The 24,823-nt window shown below is 62.5% G+C and overlaps 9 protein-coding genes across 9 annotated transcripts; 4 read left to right on the top strand and 5 right to left on the bottom strand.

Annotated features, from left to right (window-relative positions):
* Positions 1-226: 226 nt before the first annotated feature.
* On the top strand, positions 227-872 carry RHTO_01434 (uncharacterized protein; the record flags this gene model as incomplete). Its single annotated transcript, XM_016415116.1, has 4 exons — positions 227-233; positions 287-332; positions 401-665; positions 726-872. The coding sequence occupies 4 exons, from the start codon at positions 227-229 to the stop codon at positions 870-872; spliced, it is 465 nt and encodes a 154-aa protein (XP_016272906.1).
* An 801-nt stretch (positions 873-1,673) lies between these two features.
* RHTO_01433 (DUF1115 domain protein) lies at positions 1,674-2,845 on the top strand (the record flags this gene model as incomplete). The annotated part of the gene is made up of 4 exons (XM_016415115.1): positions 1,674-2,337; positions 2,405-2,484; positions 2,543-2,569; positions 2,627-2,845. The coding sequence occupies 4 exons, from the start codon at positions 1,674-1,676 to the stop codon at positions 2,843-2,845; spliced, it is 990 nt and encodes a 329-aa protein (XP_016272905.1).
* A 326-nt stretch (positions 2,846-3,171) lies between these two features.
* RHTO_01432 (serine palmitoyltransferase) lies at positions 3,172-5,669 on the bottom strand (the record flags this gene model as incomplete). The annotated part of the gene is made up of 8 exons (XM_016415114.1): positions 3,172-3,355; positions 3,422-3,469; positions 3,562-3,633; positions 3,691-4,030; positions 4,090-4,213; positions 4,273-5,045; positions 5,103-5,526; positions 5,592-5,669. The coding sequence occupies 8 exons, from the start codon at positions 5,667-5,669 to the stop codon at positions 3,172-3,174; spliced, it is 2,043 nt and encodes a 680-aa protein (XP_016272904.1).
* A 361-nt stretch (positions 5,670-6,030) lies between these two features.
* On the top strand, positions 6,031-7,756 carry RHTO_01431 (uncharacterized protein; the record flags this gene model as incomplete). The annotated part of the gene is made up of 6 exons (XM_016415113.1): positions 6,031-6,831; positions 6,890-6,923; positions 6,975-7,210; positions 7,271-7,339; positions 7,410-7,490; positions 7,544-7,756. The coding sequence occupies 6 exons, from the start codon at positions 6,031-6,033 to the stop codon at positions 7,754-7,756; spliced, it is 1,434 nt and encodes a 477-aa protein (XP_016272903.1).
* A 755-nt stretch (positions 7,757-8,511) lies between these two features.
* Positions 8,512-9,756, bottom strand: RHTO_01430 (serine/threonine protein kinase; the record flags this gene model as incomplete). Its single annotated transcript, XM_016415112.1, has 4 exons — positions 8,512-8,810; positions 8,872-8,941; positions 9,005-9,346; positions 9,412-9,756. 4 exons carry the CDS (start codon positions 9,754-9,756, stop codon positions 8,512-8,514), a joined length of 1,056 nt encoding a protein of 351 aa, XP_016272902.1.
* A 1,284-nt stretch (positions 9,757-11,040) lies between these two features.
* On the bottom strand, positions 11,041-13,784 carry RHTO_01429 (heat shock transcription factor; the record flags this gene model as incomplete). The annotated part of the gene is made up of 7 exons (XM_016415111.1): positions 11,041-11,489; positions 11,558-12,283; positions 12,343-12,948; positions 13,005-13,062; positions 13,145-13,248; positions 13,308-13,372; positions 13,600-13,784. The coding sequence occupies 7 exons, from the start codon at positions 13,782-13,784 to the stop codon at positions 11,041-11,043; spliced, it is 2,193 nt and encodes a 730-aa protein (XP_016272901.1).
* A 112-nt stretch (positions 13,785-13,896) lies between these two features.
* On the top strand, positions 13,897-14,717 carry RHTO_01428 (Histone H4 acetyltransferase, NuA4 complex, Eaf6 family protein; the record flags this gene model as incomplete). Its single annotated transcript, XM_016415110.1, has 3 exons — positions 13,897-14,106; positions 14,292-14,540; positions 14,613-14,717. The coding sequence occupies 3 exons, from the start codon at positions 13,897-13,899 to the stop codon at positions 14,715-14,717; spliced, it is 564 nt and encodes a 187-aa protein (XP_016272900.1).
* A 245-nt stretch (positions 14,718-14,962) lies between these two features.
* Positions 14,963-19,765, bottom strand: RHTO_01427 (ATP-dependent DNA helicase MPH1; the record flags this gene model as incomplete). Its single annotated transcript, XM_016415109.1, has 4 exons — positions 14,963-15,038; positions 15,124-17,855; positions 17,911-19,036; positions 19,092-19,765. 4 exons carry the CDS (start codon positions 19,763-19,765, stop codon positions 14,963-14,965), a joined length of 4,608 nt encoding a protein of 1,535 aa, XP_016272899.1.
* Positions 19,766-20,112: 347 nt separating this feature from the next.
* On the bottom strand, positions 20,113-24,201 carry RHTO_01426 (uncharacterized protein; the record flags this gene model as incomplete). Its single annotated transcript, XM_016415108.1, has 9 exons — positions 20,113-20,762; positions 20,820-20,918; positions 20,981-21,047; positions 21,108-21,170; positions 21,228-21,377; positions 21,436-21,583; positions 21,638-21,741; positions 21,797-23,961; positions 24,039-24,201. 9 exons carry the CDS (start codon positions 24,199-24,201, stop codon positions 20,113-20,115), a joined length of 3,609 nt encoding a protein of 1,202 aa, XP_016272898.1.
* Between the last annotated feature and the right edge of the window lie 622 nt (positions 24,202-24,823).

Here is a 24,823-nt window from a genome sequence, read left to right as displayed (position 1 = left end):
GTTGTAGATCCGCTTCCCTCCCTTCAGACACTCGCTTCCGCTGGATACCCTACCCTCGTCACTGGCTGTACTGTACTCGTATTGCACAACTTCTTCACTCGCTCGTTCGTCCAAGGAGATATCCCCTTCACTCGTCGTCGAGCAGACAGGGGCTTTGCCGAAGCTGGACTCGTCCGGAGGTGACGTCGGGATAGGACCTCGTCCACCAGCCATTCGAGTGAACAGCATGGCCAGTGAGTGGAGCCACACGCCAGCTACAGGATACCGCTGACGACTCTCACCGCAGCCAACGAATCGAACCGCGTCGGAACCGAGGCAGGAGAGAAGTCGCGGTGAGTTCAAACCTCGAGAGCGAGTGGAAGGGACGGCAGGGTGACTTGTTCTTCCGTGCTGACTGAAGCGACTTCGCCGTTACCGACACCGCAACCCCCTTCTCTTCGTCCCCTGCTGCGACGACGACCACTTCCTACCCTCCTCCTCCTCACCATCCTGCTCCCGTCGACCACTCGACTCCTGCGACGTCTGCGTCGACTGCAACACCCGCTACCGACACCACTCGCGCATCGATCGCTGGACGCATCAGCGGAGCGTTCGGAGCGATTCATGGAGCGGGAGAGGCGATTCGTGGGACTATCAACTCTGCTTTGGACGGTGTCGGCGACGGCGTGCGTTGCGGCGTTTCCCAGTTTCCCTTTTGACCCGCAGCTGACGTGCGGAGCGCACAGATTGCCGGCCGCCCGCAAGGAACGGTCGAGTCGCGTGAATCTGCGCGGGGCGAGGAATCTGTTGCGCAGAAGGGCATCAACGAGTTCAATCAGGGTGTTGCGTCGCTCAAGGGTGACAAGGGCGCGGCAAAGACGTCGGGGATCTGAGCAGGAGTATGCCCAGGGAGGAGCATGTAGCTTAGATTTGGAGAAGACGCGGCTTGAGTAGCGGTCGCGGTGAACATATCCCAGCGTTTGGCACTCTCTAGCGTTAAATAGTGAGAGAGACTGGCTCGTCGCACGCCTGGCAGCAACCTGGCACAAGCTCGCGACAAGCACTTGGCGAAGAAGGCGCGGCGACAGCAGCATCTCGAGAGCCGGCGGATCCTCATCAGCGGGAAGCGCGGTCCGCCGGCAGTCCTGCTGCACCGTCCAGCCAAAGCATCGCTGTAGCTCGTCGAATCCCTCCTCGTGCGCCCTGGAAGACCGTCGGCACACAAGGACGATAAAAGAGACGAGACTCCGCAAGGTTCCTCTTGCGCCTTTCCTGGTGGGAATCAGCCTCGTTCGATGGAGTTGACTGTGAGAGGTCAACCTCGAACGAAAGAGCTGTGTCCGGGCGCGATGGGCGGTTGAAGGAGGGCAGAGGGTCGGGAGGAAGTGGTCGGGAAGGGCGATCTCTAAGGTAAAGGCGTCTGAGCGTAGTCGAAGGTATCCTGGGGATACGCCGTCGCTGCAAGAAGCGCTCCAGCTTCGTCGAAAGCGAGCGAGCGAGCAAAAGTTGCGGGACGAAGAGGCGCGGTCCGGGAGCGATTCGGTCGACAGCGCACAGCCCAGCAGCCCTCGTCGAGCACGCTGCTGCCCTCAAACAGCCCTACCATCGTCATTCGTCGAGGCCGAAGTGAGGGGAACGAGGTCAAGCCGCGAAGTCGCGCGACGGGTTCGTCCTCGGGTGGAGCATACATCCAAATGGCACCGCTGCTGCCGCTCGAGCTGCTCGCACTCCAGCTAGAGTCGTTTGATCTTGCGCAGAGTCTCTTTCCCTTGCCAGGCGAACTCGAACTGGAGGAGGAGACAGCCGTGATCCTCCCGTCGCTCCGGAGATGGATTACAGAGGGTCACACACCCTACGGCGGAGACATGGAGGTTGGGAGGGACGATGTACTGCCTACGAACGACATCGCGTTCACCGTGACCCTCGAAGTGACGAGTGCCGCCAACCCTGCCTCGATCCACACCCTCGTCCTCGCGATCCGCCTCCCTCTCACGAAACCGCTCGACTTTGCGCATACCCTCGCCGACGGATCACCTGCAGCGACGATTCGATTACAGCAGCCCCCGTGGATGTCACGAACAACGCACGACGGACTCGCTGCTTCCCTTCCTTCCTGCAACCCTTCGACCTTTACGTCCAACACCGACCTGCTCCTCCATACAATCGACTTTCTTCGAGACAAAGTCGCCAGCGTGATACCCCTCTCGTCGGAACCGACACCGACAGATACCCCGACGAAGGCGGACGAGCCAGAGTTCCGCGTGTGGTTGTGGTTCCCGTCGCTCTCGACGCGGGAAAAGCGAGACGACATCGTCAACTGGGCGCCCGAGTACGGCTTGACGGGGTTCGTGTTGGCGGGTGCGTCGCGCGTGTCGTTTGAGAACAGCTTCAGAGCGAAACTGAAGCGTCTTTGTCGTTTTCGCAGGCAAGCCGGCCTTGCTCTGCCTCGAAGGGACGGAGAGCAACGTGCAGACCTACCTGGCGGAGATCAAGGCCAAGAGCTGGGTAGGACTTGCTCGCTTCCCGCCGTTCTCTTCGTGCGCTGACCGCCCGCATCAAACAGGCCGACATTCCCTCCTTCCAGAAGAAGGTTCGTCTCCCTCCCTCCCTCTTCTGCCCTTCCCTCACTAACACCTCGCTCATGCAGATCTCCGAACGCTACCGCACACCTCTCCTCCCCTCTTCCACTCCCTCCACCGACCCAACAGCCCACCGCATCTTCACCACAATGGACGAGATCACCTCGCTCATCCCTCGTACAGGGCAGCGCGGAAACCGGGGAGAGATGGGCGAGGTGAGGGATTTCTTGGAGACGAAGGGCTTGGGCGAGGCGTTTGGGTTGGTGATTGGGGGTGGCCAGTTTTGAGCAAGGGCTGGCGGGTCCCGCCGCTTGTTGTCCTTGTAGCGCGACACAGGTTGTTGACGTCGCTCGCGCTGAGAGCGAGTGTGGTGCGCGATGAATGCCCTTCCGCCGGGCGTACCGATTACAAGGAGACTAGATGTACCAAGGATGGAGAGAGGGCGCGATAACAAGAAAGCTAAACAATCGGGCTGATGCTAAGACCGGCTTAAGAAGAAGGACGAAAAGAACGTCGTGGAGGGAAAGAAAGTCGAAAGGGGAATATGGGGGAGTCGCAAGACGAGTCTATGCAAAATGAACGAGAGGAAGGACAGGACAGGCCAGGAACCATTCTAAGCATGCTCGTATGCTGCGACGGCGCGCTCGTAGCGTCGCTCAGATTCCCGAACCTCCTCGACGCCGTTCGCGATGACTTCCTCGATGTTGTAGTGCTTGCCGTGCGGCGAGAGCTTGAGGCCGAGGATACCGCCGATGTCGTCTGTCGCCCTCAGGATACGGTCGAGGTCTGCCTTCGTGCTGCACGAGGAGATAAGAGCGGGTAAGTATGGGAGGCGACTGCGAAAAAGGAGGAGAAAAACGTGCTGTGCCGCGGACAAACAGAACCTCACGCGGGACGACACGAGCGGCGTGCTGCAGGGTTGAGAAAGGCGCAGAGAAGGAGAGGAGAGCGAGAACAAGTCAGTCGACGGTCCGGTATAGGAGGCCAAGAACTCGGCACTCACGCAGGGTAAGCGACGACGACGACGATGATCTTGTACCGCTCGAGCATCATGCGACTGAAGAGACCCATTTTGCTGCGTGAACGACCTTGTCAGCGTCCGTTCTTCGTCGAGAAGGAAGGCGAGACTCACGCAGGCGCAAAGATGAGGAGGGGCACGATCGGGCTGTCTTGATGACCATAGACGATGAACCCCAACTTGCGGAGTCCATTGCTAAGGTACCGACAGTTGAACGCGAGGCGGCGCAACCGATCTTGTCCATCTCGGCCGTCCATGACTTCGAGGGGCAACTTTTGCAGCGCCGGAACGAGCTTGACCGCTTCGGGTCCCATGATCGAGCCCATCGAGGTGACGATTTGCGCGAGGACCGGGGGCGACATCGATTCGGCATAGTTTTGGGCGTGAGAGGTCAGGCGGAGGGCGGAGATGAGCTCGTGAGACCCGGCAATGTAGCCGCCGGCCGCGCCAAAGGCTGTAGCAGCCGAATCTGTCAATGAAAGGAGGAGAGAGAACGGGGGAAGCGGGACGGACACTTGGTAAAGGTGCCCATGAGGATGTCGACCCGTCGCGGGTCGATGCCAAAGTAGTCGCAAACGCCGCGTCCGCGAGGTCCGAGAGCCCCAATCGAGTGCGCCTCGTCGACGTAGAGGTAGAACTGCACGGGGCAAGCCGAGTCAGGACGAGCGAGTTAAGGGAAGAGCGATTGAGACGCACCTTGTAGACGTCCTTGAGCTCGAGGATGCGCGGCAGGTCGACGAGCGTTCCCTCCATCGAGTACAGGCCTTCGACGATGAGGAGAATCTTCTTCCACGGGCGGTGGGTGCGCGGCTGGCCCTGACTGATGCACTCGCGCAAAAGGTTCTCGAGGTCCTCCATGTCGTTGTGCTTGTACTGCCTGACCATAGCGCCAGACAAACGCGCACCAAAGCGGATCGAAGAGTGGTTGAGCTCGTCCGAGATGATGAGGCACCCTTTGCACATGAGCGCGGGCAGGGTCGTCGAGTTGGTTGCGAAACCCATCGACACGATCATCGAGTCTTCGACTTCGAGGAAGCGGGCGACGAGACGCTCGGCTTGGACGTGCAGCGTCGACGTGCCGACGTCGTTGCGCGAGCCGGTGAGCGAGACGCCCATGTCGCGGACGATCGTCTCGGCCTCGTCGGCGCAAGGTCCGCGCGACTGGGCGAAACCGAGGTAGTTGTACGACGAGACGTTGAGCGCTTGCGTCGTCTCGCCCGTGAAGACAAAGTCGGCGAAGAAGTCGGTCGGGGTGCGGTCGATCAGGGTGGCCGTACGGGCTGCGACGCCAGTGACGGGTCGGGCGAAGCAGTCTTCGAGGCGGAGCTTGAGGCGACGGGTGTAGAACGAATCAAAATCGGAGAAGAGAGGGGCGTAGCCGTGGCTTGGTCGGAGGTGCGAGTACGAGGCGGGGAAGAGTCGCTTGCCGACGTAGTCGCGGATGTGGCCGATGACGATCAGGATGGCATCTGCGGGAGCCTGATGTCAGTAAGAGCGCTAGTACCAGGTTCTCGGGCCGCACTCACAGCTGAGGTAGGTCTGCAGGTAGACCCAGACGGACGGCTCCTCCTCGCTCGCCTTGAGGCTGACGCCGGGGGTATGTTGCGAGATGGTGCGGTGTGCCGGGTCGAGGTCGTAGCCGTACTCAGAGTGGCGGAGCGAGTAGGGGTCCTGAGGATTGGGGATGAAGTCGACGTCGAACGAAGTCGTCGGCGGCCGAGTGGCCGAGATGTGTGAAGGGGTGGGCATGAGGCTGCCGACGCCGCGCCAGGTCGACGATCGCGTGCTCTGCTCCGAGTCACCCGACGAGTCTGAGCGCCCGGCGTCCGAGCCAGAGCGGTCCCTGCCATGCATGGTCGAGCCTGTGCCGTACGAGATGAGGCTCGAGGTGCGCGAGGGCGACGCCGCCGAATCGCGCGACTGGAGCTGCGAGAGGTAGGTAGCCGCGTCCTGTACGATGCGAACACCCTGTCAGCCCGCACACACAGTCCCGCGAGGCGCTGTGTGGCACGCACCATGCTGCCAACGGTCGGGAGGCCTTTGGACAGCGGAGACGTCGCAGGACTCGCGCCGGCGCTCTTTCGCTTGGTCATCTGCGGGACCAGTGTGTCAGTGTGTGTCGCTTCGGTTACCGAGGGTCTCTGCGGCGCACCTGTTTGATGGACGCGAGCCGATGCCTTGGCGAGGATCTCGGGGACTGTGCTGATGAAGCCGTGGCGGCGAGCGCGTGCAACGGGTGGGTGGCTCGTGGTGGCCAGCGATCAAGACAGTCACAGCAGAGCACTCTGGGTGCAAGAACGAGCTCGTAGCGAGATGGCGGAGGGTGTGTCCAGCAACAACCGACGTCGACTGGCCTCTTCGCGTCTGGCTGCACCCGCGACATCCTCCAGCGGGTCCGAGACGGTGCCAGGCATGCTCACACAAGGCAGACAGAGCTAGCGACGCGCTTCGATCATGCACACACCCGCGAGGAGCGGGACAGCGGGCCCTTCTCTCCCTCCCTCTGCTCCTCGCCCGGCATCGCTCGTCGACATCCGCTCGAGGCACTCGATGCAGTGCTCGACAGCAGTCACGATATCTGCTTTCGCGACCCTGCTCGCCGACCTCAACTCGTCGTGGGAGGAGGACGGCAGGACGGGCAAGGAGTCGTCGAGGCAGGACAGGGTCGACTTGTTCCGCGAGGAGTGGCTCATGGGGATGCTTTCGCGCTTCAAGCCGTTGGAACTCTTGCTTGACGGAGAGGAGGAGACGTACTCGGACGGGACGAGGAGGAGTAGCGCCGCCGCGTCGACTTCGACCCTTCCGTCGATCCTCACCGCAACGACGCACGATTCGCCCAATGCAGACGCCGAGTCGCCAGATCCTTTGTCAGACGAAGCGCGACAGCGCTTCGTCCCTCTCGACGCCATCTCTCGCGGTGTCCTCGCCGAACAGACGATCAAGCGCTCGCTCAAACAGCGCGGCCAGCTCCTCCGCCACAAAGACTTCGCATCCCTGCCCGCTGTTGCCCGCAAAGCTATGCAACAGACGCGCAAGACCGGCAAGCCCGTCTACGTCTCGCCTGGACTGCTCGATAGCGTCGAGTGGACGGAGGAGTACGTCCAGCGGAAATGGGCGGCGCCTGGGATCCGCTTCGGCGTCTTTAGGCCGGACCTGATACGCTTTGAGGAGGTCAAGCGCAAGGGAGAGGAGGGAGAACGTCTCGTCTTGTGGGAGGTCGTCGAGGTCAAGTACTCGGGCAAGAGTCGAGGGTTTGTGCGTGACGGCCAATCTCTCTGAAGGAAGTAGCGCTCTGACGGCGCTTCTCCGCTAGATCTACACCAACTTCAAGGTGCAAGCCGGCTTTTGTACGCATCCCTTCTTGACACCGAAGCTCCTCGCTAACCTCCATCTCGCAGACCACCTCACCTTAACCCGCCTCCTCTCCGCCGTCCCCTCCCTCATCCCCTCGCACAAGCTCACCTTCTTCATCTCCCGCGATCCCCTCTCTTCCTCGTACGAAGAACAATCGCTCGCCCTCCGAACTGTCCAGGCATTCGTCGAACACCACTTGTTCGTTCTGCTGCCCGGCTGGCTGAACGCAGTGAAGGTAGATGAGTGGGAGAGATTGCAAAAGGCTTTGAAGGAGCAGCCGGTGCGTCGCGGCAGAGGTGTGCTTTGCGAAGGTCGGGCTGATGAAGGGGGTTTCGTGCAGCCTTCGACGCCTGCTCGGAGCGGTGCTGTCACGCAGACGTTCATTGAGAAGCTGCAGGCCAGCGCGAAGGTGCGTGCAATCACTAGCGTCTGTCTGCCGGAACTTCACGCTGACCACTCTCCCGTTGTTTGTACCTTAGTCCGCACCGCCGACACCTGGTCGAGCGCGACGAAAGGCGACGTCTCTCAGCAAAGCGGACACATTCAGCTCGCTCACAAAGGTATATCGCTTTCACGCACAATCAGCGTACCAGGCTGACGTCCCGTCTCGCAGCCCTCGCAACTCAGCCAACCTCTCCCTCCTCCCGACTCTCCCAACTCTCCATCCACCTCCCCTTCTCGCTCTTCTCTCCTCGCACTGCCCGAAGACTCGCCCACTCCCGCACACTACAACCTCCCATCGCTACCGCCTCTGCCGCCCGTTGACGAGCAAGAACAGCGCGAGCTGGAGGAGCTCTTTGAGCGCATCGTGCTGGGCGAGTCCTAGCGTAGGATAAGTGCGGAGCGGAAGAAGTGCTGAAGTGCGAGTTGAAGGCGGAGGCGGATTTGACAGGAGCGGGTCACAGTGGGTGAAGCGACGAAGACATGAGTGACGGTGCGAGGGAGAACTGCGGGTCTGTCGCAAGATTTGTTGTGTTGTTGTACTGCCTCTCGTGCTCACCGGTCTCTTGGTTACTGTCCGCATCGCATTTTGGATTCGCTCATCTGCTCACAACGCGCTCGTCTTGCGCGCGGCTTGAGAGGTCTGTCGAGCACGGTCGCTGTAAGGCAGCTTCTTCGTCACGGCTTGGCAGCTGCGAGCGGCAAAAGAGAAAGCACTTGTCCGCTTCCATTGCAGGTAGGCGACGAGGGCAAAAGGTAAGGCGTGACTGGGGATCGAACCCAGGTTAGCTGGAAACGACTGCGTCAGAACCAGCTGTACTAACCACTATACTATCTCGCCCGCTGTTGTGAGCTGGCTGTCTTTTGCAATCTATATACCTATTAGCCCAACATCATTTTGTCCGCCTCCTCGATTCGACGAGGTGTTGCGTCCGACCTGGGCGAAGCTGGGCAGAACGTTCTTCATTTGCAGCAAGCAGGAGGAAGTTGCTGTCTCCCTGCAGCGTTGTGTGCTGGTCGCTCTGAATCACCTCCTCCAACCTTCTCAGACGGCGACTCAGTCGACGAGGGACAACGTCGTGTACTTATGCGATAACGATAACAACATGCTAATGCCCATACTTCCATCAACGACATGCTTCACTGAAGGTACTGCCCGCAAACCCAGGGATGCGCAAGAAGCTCGTCCAGCGAGATCCGCTCCTCCGCCCTCACCGCCATACACCGGTCCAACACGTCGACAGCCGGCGCTGAGAGAACCGCCTTTGTGTGTCGCCGACGACCTGCCATCGCGTCGGCCGGCGAGTTGAAGGGGAGTTCGCCGGTGAGGAGAACGTGAAGGAGAACTCCGAGTGACCAGACCTCGGCGGGTGGCATGGCGTAGGCTCGACCGGCGAAGACTTCGGGCGCAGCGTAGGTGCAGGTGCCGTGGAAGCGTTCTGAGGGACAAGTTCCTGTCAGCTTGAGAGCAGGAAGAGGGATCTGCGAAAGACGACGCACTCTCATTCTGTATAGGCACGGGCCCGGCAGGGTTGAACAGGACCGCTGAGCCAAAGTCGACAAGCTTGACCTGCGCACATCGTGGAAGAGTGAGCTGCTGCGCCCGAGGACCAGAGGAGGCCCGTGAACGCACCTTCCAGCTCCCCTCCTCGACCGTCACGTTCTCGTCCTTGATGTCGCGGTGCATGATCCCAATGCGAGCCAAGTCACATACAGTTGCGACGATCTGGCAGAAAATGAAGCGGGCGAGAACTTCGCCAAAACGGCGATGCCGCTCGGTGCAGTCGAAGAGGTCGGAGGACGAGCGGCGAAGCATGGGTGGAGGTGCTGGTCGAGCAGGCGGCGCGAGAGCGAGCTGAGGAATGTCGGAAGAGTCGAGTGGGAGGTGACGGGAAGGAGGAGTGATGGGTGGAGAAGGAGGGAGAGACGAAGAAGCGTCGTCCGACCGCCATGAGGTGCCGTGGTGTTCCATGATCTGCGTTGCGAGGAGCGGTCAGTGCTAGTGAAGAGGGGAGCGCGCATCAGAAAGAGGAGCCTCACAAGGTAGAAGAACTGCGAGTCGGCGAAGAGGTCGACGAAACCGCAAACGCCAGGGTGGTCGACCTTGCGCAAGACGTACGCCTCGAGCGGCACGACGAGTAGACCATCGACATCCGGCTGGAAACCTGGCGGTACCGCGCCCCAGCTCGATGTGCGGATGAGGGACGACTTGGAGAGACGGGTCTTCGCGATCAACTTCGCCGCAAACACCGCGCCGTCCGTTCTTCGCTGCACCTTGAGGCAGAACCCAGTCCCGCCGACGCCAATCTCCTCAAGAAGAATGTACTGGGAGTGAAGAAGCGGGCTGAGGGAGGCGAGAGAAGCCGGTGACGGAGCGAAGCCCATCTTATCGGCGACTGTGAACCGTGGGTCGGCGAAAGGAGACGATGCAACGAAGCACCGCGCAAGCCGAGCGGAAGAGAGAAGCAAAGGATGGAAGAGCGGGAGGAAGAACGCAGAACGAAGGGAAGGGGAGGCGAGCGGCGGAACTCCACCAGGCTTCACCAGGGCCCGGTGAAGTCCGCGCGAGAAAGTCGAGGGTGCTTGTATGTGAGAAGCGGAGCGGCGAAGCGGCGCAAAGGGGAAAGACGACGGTCCCGCCGCGTCCGGCTTGGGCGATTCTGCTCGAGGCAAGGTCGAGCCATCTCGAGCCGGATCGCCACGAGGGAGATCAACATCTCCCGGGGTTCCACGCAGCGTACGGTGGCGAACCTGTTCCGACGTCCGGCTGGCAACGCCGTCGACAACTTCGCCGCCGCTCTGGGAAGGAGGTACGGTGCGAAGAACTTTCGGTCCACTCCTTCGCTCGCACTACTTGCTCCGCCCTTCTCGTTCGCACACGGTGGCGTTGCCACTTCGGCGTATGAACAAATAAGTTAGCGGGAGCGAGCACTGCATTGTCTCAACCCCTGGCTACTTACGATTGCTCCGGCTCTCCGCTCGCAAGTGTACTGCTCCTATCACACGCCGCCCGCGTACTAGGCCACTTCATGGTAGTACCTAATGCGCCTGCGGACTCCTCGTGAGCACTGAGCGTGGCGAGAGAGCCCGTTCTTCGCGGCTTGAGAAGGCCAAGGAGGAGGCTTGCTGGCGACCGTCCTCCTCCTCTGCATGCGTACGAGAGCGCTTGCACATCTTACAGCATGCCTGGTTGGACGACTTGCTGAAGCCGGCTTTGACCCGGCCCCCTGGAACGAATGCGTACAGTACGAGCGGTTGTCGCTGCGGCCTCGCTCCTCTATTCTCACTTCGCCTCACTCAGGTTTGCTCGTAACTATGCTAACAGCGACTCTATCTGCGCTAGTAACTTATCTCCTCAATGCGAGACCCGCTCGGCGTCGAGAAACTGGAGCTCGCCCCCTCTCTTCTCGCTCATTACCCTCGGCGAGCTTGAGTAGCCTTTGACCTGGACCGGTCTCCGCTCTTCCTGAGGGCGTGCTTGCTGGTCTCCGACTGTTCTCCGCATCGGCAGTCACCCGGCGACCTGGCGAGACAGCCACAACAGAGCGAGAGCGGAGCAGAAGAAAACAGGTGGATAGCAACAGTTAAACTAGCCCATGCAAAGCGAATCTTCCACATCCCGCCGCAGCACATCCTTGACAAGCCTCGCCAAACGACCCGCAAGACCGCTCAAGCTTTCCTCCGCCTTACGCTCTTCCTCGTTCCCGCTGCAGCTTCTTCAGGACTCGCCGCCCCTCCTTCGCTGGCGGCAGGCGACTGCGCCCCGAGCGCATCGCTCTTCCGCTTCTTGCCGCGAGAAGAGGCGCCACCGCGACCTGCTGCTGCTCCATCCGCTGCAGGCGTACTGGCCGCACTCGCGCTCTCGGGCGTGACGGTCGACGCGGGCGAGCCCATCTGGTCTGATCCGGTTCCGGCAGGCGATGTGATAGAGAAGGGCAGCTGGAAGGGAAGGGCAGAGAGGGTGGATGTCGCAGTCGAAGTCGAGGTGGAGGGGAACGTTTCGGCGTAGAGCGCGGGGTCGATTGCGCCGGATGTGACAGCTGCGTCGGGATTGAGGTAGTCTGCGTAGTCGATGGCGGGAAGTGCAGAGGTTGAGGCGGAAGGCGAGGCACCGCCAGCTATTCGCGGAAAGCGAGAGCTGTCAGCTTGGGGGAACTCGCTGGACACGAAGCGGATCAGGACGCACACATCTCGCTTAACTGCGCCAGCATCTTGTCAAAGTCGACCGCTCCGCCCTCTCCCACATAGCTCGACCAGTTGACGCCCGCCCAGTCATTCGGGTCCGACCCCTCCGGCAATGGCAAGTCCGACTCGACCTGCTCCCTCGCGTCCTCGGGCAAGTGCTGCAACAGCTTCGAGATCTGCGACTCGAGCGCCGCTGTGCGCTGGTCAATGTTGGCCTTCTCGCTCAGGACGGACGTGAGCGCGTCGTTGTTTTCGGCAAAGGCGGAGGCGAACGAGGGCGAGAGGGTGGGTGCGGTAGAGGTAGATGCGAGAGGAAGGTCGAGAGGGTTGGAGGTGGCTGTCGGCGCGAAGGGGAGAAGGGAGGAAGAGGGGGAAGAGGAAGGAGTGGGTGTTGCCGAGCTGAGCATGGCGAACGGGTTCGAAGTTGGCGCAGCGAGGGCGAGCGAAGTCGAAGCCGCCGAAGCCGCAGGACTCCGATCCGAGGTGAGGAAGCTCGACAGCGCGTCGGGGTTGTTGCCGGCAGCTGCGAGCAACGCATTGAGCGCTTCGGGGGAGAGGTTATATTGTGCTGGATCGATGAGGGACGAGCTGGCGCCTGGCGTCGCTGAAGGAGCGGGAGAGGGAGAAGGGATGGCGGCGAAGCGGTTCTTATGCGAAAAGGGCGTGGCGGAAGAAGAGGCGCGAGAGAGGGTTCCCATGTTCGCTGTTGGGGCTGAAGCTATGAGCGCTGCGAGCGCTACGAGGTCAGTTTAGATCCGCAATAAGGTTGCGAAAGCTTGCACGCACAGCTGGAGATGGTCGGCAAGTCGTCGTCGTCCTCCGTCGTCTTGAGCAGCGGAATCTCCTCAATCTCGTCGTCCTCGTCTCCGTCCAACTCCTTGAGCGCCGCCGCGCGCTCTTGTTGTCGCTCCTTGACGTCCATCAACAGCAGCCTGCTCTTCGGCATCAGGACGACCCCGTTCGCGTTGACATCCGTACTTCGCCCAGGCGAGGCGCTCGCTCCGACCGTCCCTCCGCTTGTGCCTCCGTTCCCAACCGCACCCACCGCCGTTCCCTGTCCCGCATCCAACACTTGACCGCCAAAGACGCCCGCCAGGAATCGCAAGATCTTGTTGATCGTCTCCTCCTGCTTCTTGTGCTTCTCGCGACTCGTAAGCGCCTCCTGCCACAACGCATGATTGCGCGCCTGCAAGTCCTTCAAGTCGGCGCTGATGGCGGTTTGGTGTTTCCGGATTGCAGCGAGGTCGGTCAGGAGTGTGGGGATGTCGAGCGCCGAGTTTGAGCCTTCACCTGCGAGGGCGGCGGCTGCGTCCGCCTTGCCGGCTTTCTGGCGCTTGATCATGTTGAGCAAGTCGGGTTGGCCGCGGATAAAATGTGGATTGGAGAATTCGACTGCGAACGAGAGCTTGTGAGCGGGAATGCAAAGCGAGGACAAGCTGAGAACGCACGCATGTCCGCCTCCTCGTTGCTGTCCTTCTTCAGCACACCTTGTTGGATGTGCGGGACCTGTGACGATGTCGTGCCGCGGAGAGGTGCTGAAAGTCAATCTCCATATGCTCCTCAATCGAAGGCGCTTCCGCTTGCGCACCTTGTGGAACCCGTACATGTTCAGCTGCCGCACAAAGGACCCGAAGTTCGAATGCTTGAAGAAGCGGGGCAGCAACTCGCGTCCGAACCGGTCGGCAGAGGGGACTGGCGGAAGTCGACGAGGTTAGCTCGCGTCGGCTCGATTCGGTCAATTTGCGACGCACCAAAGAACGAGTCGCCGTCCTCGCTCCATCGGATCAGGTCGTCCGTCTCTGGGTCCGATACCATGCTGTTCGAGTTTCGGGAAGGCATAACGTCAGAAGGTGTTGTTCGAGGTGGAATCGCTTCCTGGATTGCGGGAAGCGTTCGGACCTCGCTCAAGAAGCTCCTTCCGAGCTTCCATCGAAACAACAGGCCAGCCAGACGCGTACAAGCTGCCTTCGCATCCCACCTCCGAGCTTCGACCCCGCCAGCCAAGGACAACACATCCTCGGGACGAGTTGCGCTCTTGCTCACCTGTACAGCTTGTTCAAGAACGCAGGGACAGCCCGCTGGGTCGCCTTGTTGGGCTTTGTCGGGAGCGCCGAGGCCGGGACCGTGAGTTGGTGAGATGAGGATGCGAGAGGCGCGGCGAGAGCCAGCTCGAGGCCGGTGCTGGTCGCTGGCGGCATTGGCGATGCCGTAGAGCGCTTACGAGACATGGCCCACGGTCACGACGGCGGGAGAGAGCAAGTATGCGTGCAGTTGTTGATCAAGGAGAGCGAGGAGGAGAGTTGGGTCTCCACCACTCACTGCTGCTCGGGGAGGGCCACGATGAGCACGAGCACAGCTACAGCATCGACTTCAGCAGCACCCCAGCCAGATCCGACAAGCGCCGCTGCTCCTCCCACCGCCAACGACCCTCCCAAACAGCCGCACCCGCTGGATGGCCTCTCACCGACGGATCTGCGCATAAAGCTCGAGCAGAGCAGGAAGGACTTGCGTGGGATGCTCGAGAAGAAGCGCAAGATCGACCGCGACTTGGTGAGTCGAGGCTGTTCCTCCCCTCCTCCGCGAACAGATGAGCGCGGCCTGCGGGCCCAAGAGGGCACTGGTGGGCGCACTGGTGCCTCGGGTGTGACAAATTAGCTTCATACAATCGGTTCGACATGCGCTACCTCCGACAAGGCGGTGCTGACCCTCCCAACTCGCCCCTTCCTCCTCCTTAGGCTACCCTCGAAGCGTCCATCTACGCCTTCGAAGGCTCCTACCTCTCCGACTCGCTCTTTCCATCCTCCTCCACCTCCCAGTCCTCGTCCGCCGCCGCCGCACAATTCGGCAACATCATCCGCGGCTACGACTCGTACCTCAAGGCGCCGAGCAGCTCGTCTGGAGACCGCAAGAGGGGCGGGAGGCCTGGTGACAATGCGGCAGAGAAAGAGAGGATGTTTAGCGCGAGCAGCGCGACGTATCAGCGGGTCAGCCCACCTCCTCGTCTTCCTCGAAGCGCTTCTCCCGACTGACCCCCGACTCGATCTCGTCTTTCGCAGTCGATCGAGCTCCGCTCGGCAGAACACACAGCCAGCGCAAGTGTCGAGCCAGAAAGCGACGAAGACGGGGCGAGCTTCCGGCGGAAACGCAGCCGGCAGCATTGATCCCCTCACCTTCTCCTTCGTCCATCTGTCGTCCGTTCGTCTTGTTGAGCAGCAGTACTTCTTGCTTTGTTGTAACGATCTCATTGTGCTCCTCTTGCCAGCCCGTTACTGCGCTGGACAGACCCAAAACAGGGAGCGAGTAAATCGAGCTGTCTTTGCAGGATGCAGGTTGGTTGTACAACAACGCGGGAACGATAGAAAGGTCTCAAACAAGCCATGCGAAGGTTGCGGAATGCGGTTGTGGGTCATCTCGTTGGCGCGCCGGGACTGCTCGTCTCGTACTCGATTTCCTCGTCGTCGTGCACAACGAAGGAATCGTAGCTGTGCGGTAGTGCGGACCATGAATCAGTTTTTGCTTCGACAACGAGAGCGTGAATTGATCACGGGAAAGGTGCCGCAAACGCACCTCCAGTCCTCGCGCTCAAACTCCTCCTGCGAGCCGGGCGTGACTGGTATCGGCTTCAACCCTCTGCCCATCCTCTCCTGCCACCTCGCGGCGCGATTGCCGAACAAGACGGGTGTGCCGAAGCCAGGCGGAGCCTGCGTCGCAAGACTATCGCGGTAGAACTGCTGCTGCGCGTCGTCGTCTGAATGGACGTCGGACGAGGTCGCGGCGACGAACTCGCGGTCGATCGAGTTCTCAGACGAGTAGCCCTCAGACGAAGCTTCTGTGCCCGAGGCAGACGAGTTCACGGCTTCGATGTCGAAGATGCCGAAGCGAGATGCCTGCTTGTGCGTGAGGATCTCCTTCTTCTTGGCCTTCTTGCGTCGTCGCTCAGCGTCGTCGCCTTCCTCCTCTTCGGACTCCTGCTCCTCCTCGCGCGCCTTGCGCTTCCCTTTGTCCTTGCGCTTCGATTTCTTCTTCCGCCGCGCATCCTCGCCATTCTCCTCCTCTTCGTCATCCTCGACAACGCCCTTTCGCCGCTTCTTCGCTCGAACGTGCTCGTCCTCGTCCTCACCTTGCGCTGCATCCTCGCGCGCCTCCTTCCCACGCTTCAGCTTCGCCTTGCCCTTCTTCTCCCTCGGCCGCTCCCGCTGGGTGATCTCCACCACAACCTCGACGTCCCGCCTTGGCGGCCCGAGCCGCTTCTTCGCAAGGACAGGCGATGAAGACGAGTCGGGCACGGCAAGTCGGCGCATCGGTACTGCTCGAGCGCCGCCAGCAGGGACCGCAGGCGATGAGCCGGCAGGTCGGAAGGCGGCCTTTGCGGTACTCGGGCCGGCTACGACATGGCGAGCGACAGGCGGAGGAGGCATTTCCTGGCGGTCGCGGTCGACATCGGCGCGAATCGGCTGAGGCTGCTGCGCTTTAGCCTGCGCTTGAGCGATGCACGCATCGAGCTCGTCTTCCGCAATTTCGAGAATCGAGAAGTCATCGCCTGCATCGAAAGAGGTGGACGAAGACGGCGCGGCGCCAGGAGCAGGGGCAGCGGCCGGCGGTGAAGCGGGCTTGGCGGTCGTCGCCGCTGGTTGGGAGAGTGAAGGACGGGGAGGGACGAAAGGACGGAAGGCGGAAGAGGCTGCGGCGGCGGGACGGACGGGTTGCGGGGCGGGAAGGATGGGCGCGGAGACTGTCCTTGCTGGTCTCGCGGGCGCGGCGACGAGCGGTTCGTCATCCGAATCTTCGATGATGATGGCGGAGCCAGTCGCCTTGCTCGGACCTGCCAGCACAATGCCATTCGGCTTCGCAAGGGCGGGCTTGGGGGGCGAGGTCGACTTGGAGGGACCGCGAATGACAGCGCCGGCAAGAAGCTCGCTGTCCGACATGACCAAGTCGCCGTCATCGTCGAGGTCGATCGAAAAGCTCGTGTTGGCCGGCGCGGCAGGCTCTTGGGGCGGAGGAGCACCCTTCTTGGGCTGGGGAACGAGCGGCTCGTCATCCGAGTCGAGGTTGGAGAGGTCGAGAGTCTTGGTGTGTTGGGAGGCGCGACTAGCTGGCCGCGACGGCGGCTTGGCGTGTCGGACTGGAGACGAGACATGAGGAGGCGTCGAGCGAGAGTCGCGCTTGGCTGGAGGAGAGGGGGTAGGAACGGGCGAGACGGAGACGCGCTTGTTCCGCCGATGAGGCGACGAGAACAGTTCGGCTGCGAGGGGGTCGATTTCCTGAGCAGAAGGCTGCCGGAAGAGTGGCCGTCCGCTCTGCTGATCCGCCGTGCCGAACATCGAGGATGACGGCGCTGCCGGAAAACCAGTCATGACGGGGAAGCTCGCCGGAGGCTCGTCTTCGACGACTGGCGGAGGGCGCCTGAGTCGCTTGTGTCGAGGCGGAAGACCTTGCCGATCCTCAGCGCGGAAGACCTGTACAAGCTTTGGGTTGAACGCCTTCGAGTGCTTGTCGTGCCAGGCGTCGAGAGCCGTCGTCTTCGAGTCGGCGAGCTGCTCCGCTGCGCGCATGGCGGTGAGGAGATCGAGATGCCGCTCGCCGTGGCGGGGGATCCGGTGCGCTCCGCCTGACAGGCCGCGCTCGAATGGAAGATCCTCCAGGTCGAAGATTCGTGGGCTGACCGACTTGCCGCTCGAGTCGTGCTGCCATCGCGACCGCAAGTACGATTCCTCCTCGAGCGTGAGCAACGCAGCCGCCTTGCGATTGCGCAGGACCTGCGACGGCGGGAGCGGCTTCTCCTTCTTGGCAGCGGCCATCTGCCCGGCGGTGCGGAAACCGAGGAAAGCGTCGTCCGGAGCGTTGGCGTGGATGTCCACCTTGCGCTTCTCCTTCTTGCTCTCCGTCAACGCCTTGCGCTCGAGGCGGGTCTGTCCCTTCATGGTCATCTTCTCGATATCGAGCGGCTGAGCCTTGATCTGGACCTGCTCGCACGCCGGCTTGATGTGGTCGGGCAGCATGCGCTCGCCGTCGACGTACAGGTCGAAGATCTTGTTCGAGGTGAGGGCGTTCTGGACCTCGGCGTACGCGTCGTTCGCCTTGTCCCAGTTCTTCTCCTCGCGACCTTCTGCCATGAGGACAATGATGTGACCGTCGCGCGCACGACCTGTTCGACCGACGCGCTGGAGCATGCGGATGGGCGACTTATTCGCCTCGTAGCAAATGATGAGGTCGATCTCGCCAATGTCGAGTCCTTCCTCGCCGATGGACGTGGCGACGAGCACGTTGTAGACGCCCGCCTTGAACTTCTTGATCGTCTGCAAAGTCGAAGCCGTGAGCACGGCACGCAAGAATTAGTTCAGATGAACGCACCTCGAGCTGCTCCTTCTGTGACTTGCCCTTGACTCCCTTTGCCGAGGCCTGGCCGACAAAGGGCGTCGCTTTGATGAGCGGCCGTTGAGTGTTGAGGCAAGCGACGATCTCCTCGACGACGGCGCGAAAGTTGCAGAAGATCATGACCCTCGTCTCGCGCTTCTCGCCCGTGAACTCGTCGCGCTCGTTCTGCGCCGACTTGAAGTGGTCGAGGCACATCGACCGCAGCTTCTCCATCTTCGGGTGGCCGACATAGCCTACGCGGTTGCGCAAGCCAGCGGTTTCGCGGACGACTTCGCGGAAGCCCGCCGAGTTGATGAGGTTCTTCGAGCCGGCGGCCTCGATGTCCTTGAGATTCGACTCGAACGACGTGACGGACTGGATGACGAGGTACTCCATCGCGCGAGCCATCATGGCGAGCGTCTTGATCATCGGGAAGAACTTGCCGTTCGCTCGCTTGCCGCCGGGAAGGCCGTTGATCTTGACGTACGCTTGCTGGACGGCGAAGGGGGCGAGCATGACGGGATCGTTGGACCACAGGAGGCGGGCGGCGTAGAGCGGGTTGATGTACTGCTTCATCAGCTCCGCCCACTTGTCGCGCAGGGCGCTGAGCTGCGGGCCGAGCGGCAGGACGACGAGGTCGAACGACTTCTTGTGGATGTACTGGCGGATGTCGAGCGAGTCGTCGGCGCGAACTTCGATGCGTCCGATATGCAGGTTGTCGATGACCTCCTGGACCGCATCTCCCCTCGAGCCGGGCGTCGCCGTGAGCGCGAGAACGCGAAAGTGCGGGTTGCGGCACATCATGTAGCGGATGACGCCGCAGTAAGCGTAGTCTCCGCTCGCCCTGTGCGCTTCGTCGACGACGATGCAGGTCACGTCGCGCGGGTCGAGTCGTCCTTTCGCCAAATCGCGCTCGACGGTCTGAGGCGTCGAGTAGATGACGCGCTTCGTCGCCCAGCCGACGGTTCGCAGCTTCGGCAGCGTCCCTCCTGTGAGCTCGACACAGTCGGACTGGGGAATCCCGGCGATATAGTGGCACGCCTTGATCTGCTGCGTGACGAGTGGGCGAGTCGGCGCGAGGAAGAGCACTTTGCCGCGAGGGTACCAGCGGTAGAAGTTGAGCCTGCGAGGCGGGAGGTCAGCTAGAGTCGCAAGAAGCGGGAAGGGACTGTGCGCACATGACGACAGCGGCGATAAAGGTCTTGCCGAGACCGGTCGGCAGACTGACGAGCGTGTTCTCGTACAGGCAGCGCTGGACGATGTTGTACTGGTAGACTCGGAGGGGCTTGTCGGCCTGGACGGGGTAGATGAACGTCTTGGCGGCTTGCTCGTCAGGCGGCCACTTGATCGGGAGTATCGGGGCGCTGGGGTCGTACGTCGTGTCGACGAAGAACTCTTCGCCACCCGAGTCCTCGTCGTCATCGTCAAACACATCCTCCTCGTCCCAAGGGTCCTCGTCCGAAGCGTACGCCCGCTGCTTCCCCTTGCCGCTCTTCCCCTTCGCCCTGGCCTTGGCCACCGCCGCATTCTTCTTGCTCCAGCCGTGCCTGGCGAAGCTTGCGGGATCCCACGTCTTGCTCAACCGCACCTTTGCCCTCGTCTCGCCTGCTGCTCCTCCTGCCGACCCGGCTGAACCGCTCGTTGTGGTCCGTGACGGCCCTGCCTTGGGTGGCGGCTTCTGCGCAGGAGGGGCTACGACGCCGCCGAAGAGATCGCGCTGCATGAGGCCGGGCTTGTTGACGAGCGAGCGAGGAGGGAGGGCAGACCCGGTCGCGTACGCCGACTCGATGGCGTCGATCTCGCCGAGGGCCGCATCGTCAATGATCTCGATGTCGAAGTCGTCGTCCGACATGGTCTCCTCGTGCGCGCGCGGCGGTGTGGGCGAGGTCAGACAGCGAGCATGAGGAGGGGGTCAAGGCGGGCGAGAGAGGCGGTTGCTGCGGTGGGCGGGACGGGTGCAGAACAGTACGAGGCTAGCAAGAGTTAGACTCGAGTAGCAACAAGCACAGCAATGCCTCGAGGAGGACGAGCGAACTGATGAAAGTTGACTTCGCGAAAGGACGCGTCGACCTCGCGCTGAACAGAAAACAACGTCGATTACAACCGAAAAAGAGAGCGGCTTAGGGTCTGTCGTACAACGAAGACTATGTACAGAAGGCAGTGTACATTTTGCGAGGGAGTCGAGCCGCCTGTCCGCCTTCATCCGCTTGCCCAACCGACGACGTTCTCGCCGCCGTACGACGAGTGGACCGCGTCCTGCTGCTGCGCCGTGCTGCTAACCTTGCGACGTTCGGTCTGCGGCGAGGCGGGCGGCGTGTCGGGAAGCTGAGGCGGGCCGCGAGGCTGAGTCGGCGAGGAGGGCGGGGGGAAGCGAGGCTGTCCGCCTTGGTGAAGCGCCTCGACCATCTTCGCGCCGTTCGCCACATTGAGAGGCGCCTTGTACGTGTAGCTCGTCCACGCTCCTGAACCCCTGCCGATTCCGCCGCGCCAGTGACGAGCGAGAGCAGACGTCTCCTCGGTGGGCGATTCTCCTCCGGCCGACGAGCTCGTGCGCCTCTTGCGAGGCTGAACCGGCGAGCGTTGCTCAGGCGGCGAGGGCGGGTAGGCGTCGCAGTCGAGCGAGGGGACGACGTGCGAGTTGCCAGGACGAGTGGGCGAGTCGGACTGCGACTCGGGCGTGAATGGGAGCGATCGCGCGACTTGAGGCGGTGTGGTCAGCCCGGCTCGCGGCAGAGGCATCGGACGTGGAGGAGGCAGCCTCGAGGGGAGCGTCGGGAAGTTCGCTGGCGACGGGTCGAACGAGGTGCGGTTCGTCTTGCGGATCATCTCCTTCTGCTCTGCCGTGAAGGCTGGGCGATGACGAGTACGTCAGCGGCGAATGTGCGCGGATGGAAAGACGAACTCACCGGGACAGTGCTCCGCTGCGTGGAGGATGGACTTGCAGATCGCTTTGAAACCGATGCCTTCGTCGCAGGTCGAGCATTCCTGAGCCTTGTTGAAGATGGCTGTCGCCGAGCCAAACGGATCAGTTAGGATGAAGCAAGCTTGAGACACGCGCTCGAGGTACCCAGCGTCGCGTGGAAGACCTTGTCGCGAAGCTCTGCGTTCCAGACGTCCTCGCGAGACCAGGGGAACTGCGAGGCAGGCCCGTATCAGCTCACGGTCATCAGGTTTTGCGAAGAAGCCTCGCCCACCTTGGCGATGACAGAGACGATGGCGTAGAACGGACGCTCAACCGGTCGCTCGCGCCAGTCGATCTGCAGAGAAGCTGTCGTTGGCGACGACTTCCGGAGATAACGGCAGGAGGAACGCACCGGCTTCTCGCAGTACGACACCAAGTACCACAAGTCGTTGTGCGAGATGAGCTGCGCCGGCAGGTTGAAGCCTTGCGGCGGAAGGAGCGGGAGGGGCGCGGCGGCGGGCGTGACGCTCGGCTGCCTGAAGTAGGCGTCTTGGCCGAAGAGCTGCGGCGCGCCGAGTGATCAGCTCAGCAACGACGAGGCGAACCTCAGCTGGACTCACGTCGCGAAGGAGCTCGCCCGGCCGCTCCCACTTGACGCGAACGGTGCGGTCGCCAAGAATGCTCTTGTCCTTCAACTCGATGAACCTGCGAGCCGTGTCGATCGAGGCAGTCTCAATGTAGCAGTGCGGGAGCGTGCGGCCGGTTGCGCTGTGGACGGTACCGTAAGCGGAATGCGAGCTTGGGAAGGTCAGCGTGACGCACCGGTGCAGGATGAGATGGATGGGCATCTCGACCTCGTCCTTCGGCGGCAGAGCATCCTTTGGCAGCCAAGCCTCAATCTCGCTCTTCTTGGTGTGGAATGGGATCTGCATGTTGCGACGGTCAGCGAAGACTCTGAGCGGGAGGGGGAGGGAAACTCACGTTCTCAGCCTTGACCAGCGGCCAACGAGTCTTTTCGAGCTGGACGCTGTCGGCCTCCGGGTAGGTGTCAGGCGGCTGGCGTGGCGGAATGTTGCGCGCAGCGACGGGACCGTCGAACTTGGCAGCCGGGCGCAAGACGCCATTCGAGGCGTGGAAGCTGTGGCTCTTCTGACGACCGCCGGTCCAGGTGATCACCGGCACGTTCGGGACGGTTGCAGCGTGGTGAGTTGCCGGGAAGGGACCGGAGGTTGAGCGCGGCACGACGCAGATGCTGCCCGGCGGGAACGACGGGCGAGTCAAGACGGGAAGGCCTGTCGCGTACGCTTGACCTTGTGTCGGGAGCTGCTCGTGTCGGAAGAGCGGCTGCGTCGGCGGCGTGGCAGGCGGCCCGACTGGTGCGGCGGGCGGATCGGCTTGCTGCTTCGTCGGAAGCGACGGCGACGTCGACGAGAGCGTCAACTCGCTGCTGAGCGACGAAGGCGTGTCGACCTGCTTCGTCTCCGTGATCTTCGTCTCGAGCGGGTTCGGGATGATGAGGTCGGGCGGCGAGGTTGCGGACCTGCGACCGCCATGCTGCGTCTCCTCGACCTTCGCCTGCTCGAGCGTGCGCGGCTGAGGGGCCGGCAGCGCGCTGCTTGGACGCTCGGTGGCAGATAGCGCGCTGGGAAGCCCGATGCTCGAGGTCGATGCAGGCGGAACTTGCTGTTGCTGCGGGGCGGTCGTCGCCAGCTGCGCGCGCTGCTGCTCCTGATGAAGAGGAGGAGCCGTCGCAGGGAAGCGGAAGTCATGCGGCAAGGGCGGCAAAGGCGGGCGGGCAACGAGCGGTTTCGCAGGAAGGCCGGAATACGCGGCCGTGGGTGGCGCGACAGACGGCGCAGTAGTCGGCGGCATCATGCTCGAAGCCTGCGTGTGCTGCACGACGCCAAGCTCGTGGGACGACGGGACGAACATCGACGACATCGAGCTGAACGGGCTGACGATCGTCGCAGGAGACTGATGAACAGGGTTCGAGTCGCCCGTCACGCCGGCCTCCGCAGCATAGGCGTCGTTGGTAGCAGCGGACTGCTCGGCCGGCTCTTCGGCAGCAGGAGCGTACGGAGTCGGTCCGCTCGAGAAGTATTTGATCGAGAAGGAGCGAAAGTCTTCCTGCGCGACTCCGCCCGAAGGTCCAGCGGGGTGCTGAGTCGACAATGACGGCGTGCGACGACTCGGCGGGTCGGCCTTGCTGGACTCGGCGCCGCACGAGACGCAGCGGAAGACCTTCTTCGTCTTGGCCTTGGTCTCCTTGGCCTCGTTCGGCGCGAGGAACCTGTTCGCCTCGACGTCGAGCGTGCGAACGTTGCGGATCACCCAGCCGAGGTGGTCGCGGCAGAGGCGGCAGCCGCAAGGCGAGAGCTCGCAGAAGACGGGAGCGTAGCAGCCTCGGTGCATGCAGGCGCTGAGCGTCGGCTCGGTTGGGCTTCCGTACGTCGCGACTGCAGTCGTGATGTCGCTGAGCGGCGCAAGCGGGAGAGGAGCAGGTGCAGGGATAGGGATGGGTGCGACAGGCATGGGTGCGACTTGGGCTTGAGGAGGGGACGGCTCGACGCGGGGCTCGATATGCGCGACGTTCTCGCTCCCAATCGGGTACATGAGAGGAGCGGGAGGGGAAGGCATGGAGGCCGGCACGAGGAGGGGGTAGCCCGGGACGGAGGGGTACACCTGGGGGTAAGGGTGCGCGCCGGCGAGGTAAGCATCGATATGGCGCAGCGGGACGGGTGGCCAAGGCGTAAGGATCGGTGCGTAGACCGGTTGAGGATGCGAGGGCGGGCGAGCCAGGCGGAACGAAGGGGCAGGCAAGGGAGGCGGAAGCGCCGGTACGATGGGCTGCTGGAAGAGGACGACGCCGGGGATCGCTGCCTGATGCTCGGTCAGGTTTGGCTGCTCGCTGTACGGAGGAGGAGGGCCGGTTTTGTCGTGCGACGAGGCGGTGTCGGCGGCAGTCGAGACGGGACAGACAGGGTTGTCTTCGGGAGGAGGAGGAAGCGGGTGCTCGCTCGGTGGGAAAGGCAGTGGTGCGAAGCTGGCGGTACCGTTGAACGACACACTCGTCGCGTTGGGAGACGTGAAGTTCGGACTGAGCGAGACCATGCCTGTGGAAGAGCGGCGCGTAGGCGGGACAGACGCTGGGTGAGCGAGACGGTGCGGTCAGCTCGATGCGCACGTCTCGGAGGGGCTCGCTCGCGCTCGTGAGGCGACTTACGGTGTTGAAGGCTCGAACCGTACTGCTGAATTGGCTGCGGCTGGTGGTAGACGCCGTGGACTGCCCCCTCGCCCCTCGGGTCGCGCACGACGAGCTCCTCCTCGACGCCCGCCCAGCGCAGCCCGGGCGGCAGGACCTGCTGGTAGTTGGGACCGGTAGCCATGTCGGCGTGGTGCTGCACAGCGGGTCCGAGTGGTGGTGCGGTGGCGCAAGTCGAGGGAAGGAGGGAGATGTCAAAGTCGCGCGAGGTCAACGAGTGGGTCGCGACTCGGCGGTGGTCGCGCGCGAGTGGTCGGCTGAATGAGGCGGATATGTCACGCTTGATGTGCTACTGGACTCGGCGGGCGAAGCGGGAGAGCGTGCGAGGTTGGTCGTGAAAGGGCGAGAGGGAAGGGTCCAAGCGACGCCTACACTCAGCTCGTGTGAGCAGGCGACGGCGACGGGGCTCTCCTGAAGTCGTCTGTGAGCCAGTCGAGCGTGTCTGCGGGCGCAAGCAGCGGGTGCAGAGCGAGAGCGAGGGAGGAGGAGGAGGAGGGAGAGAGCATCGATGCTCGCCCAGCCGCAAGCTCGATCTGCGTGTAGCTCCGAATGCACAGCGTGGAAGATCCGTTGGCAGCGTTCCACGGCCCAAGCGAACCATCCTGTCCGAGTTGAGCGAAAGGAGGTCGCCGTCGCTGAAACGAGCGAGTCCATCGCGAGACGGGCGTGCGAGCACGTACGAGGGCCGCCTACCTGCTTCATACTACCCGTTGTACTTTGCCACCGCCTCTGACGCGCCCATCTAC

This window comes from Rhodotorula toruloides (genome assembly GCF_000320785.1).
Source record: "Rhodotorula toruloides NP11 unplaced genomic scaffold Scaffold13, whole genome shotgun sequence".
In the NCBI taxonomy this organism is placed as follows: domain Eukaryota; kingdom Fungi; phylum Basidiomycota; class Microbotryomycetes; order Sporidiobolales; family Sporidiobolaceae; genus Rhodotorula; species Rhodotorula toruloides.
The sequence above is the reverse complement of the archived record's forward strand: the minus strand, read 5'-3'. Positions and strand labels throughout refer to the sequence as shown.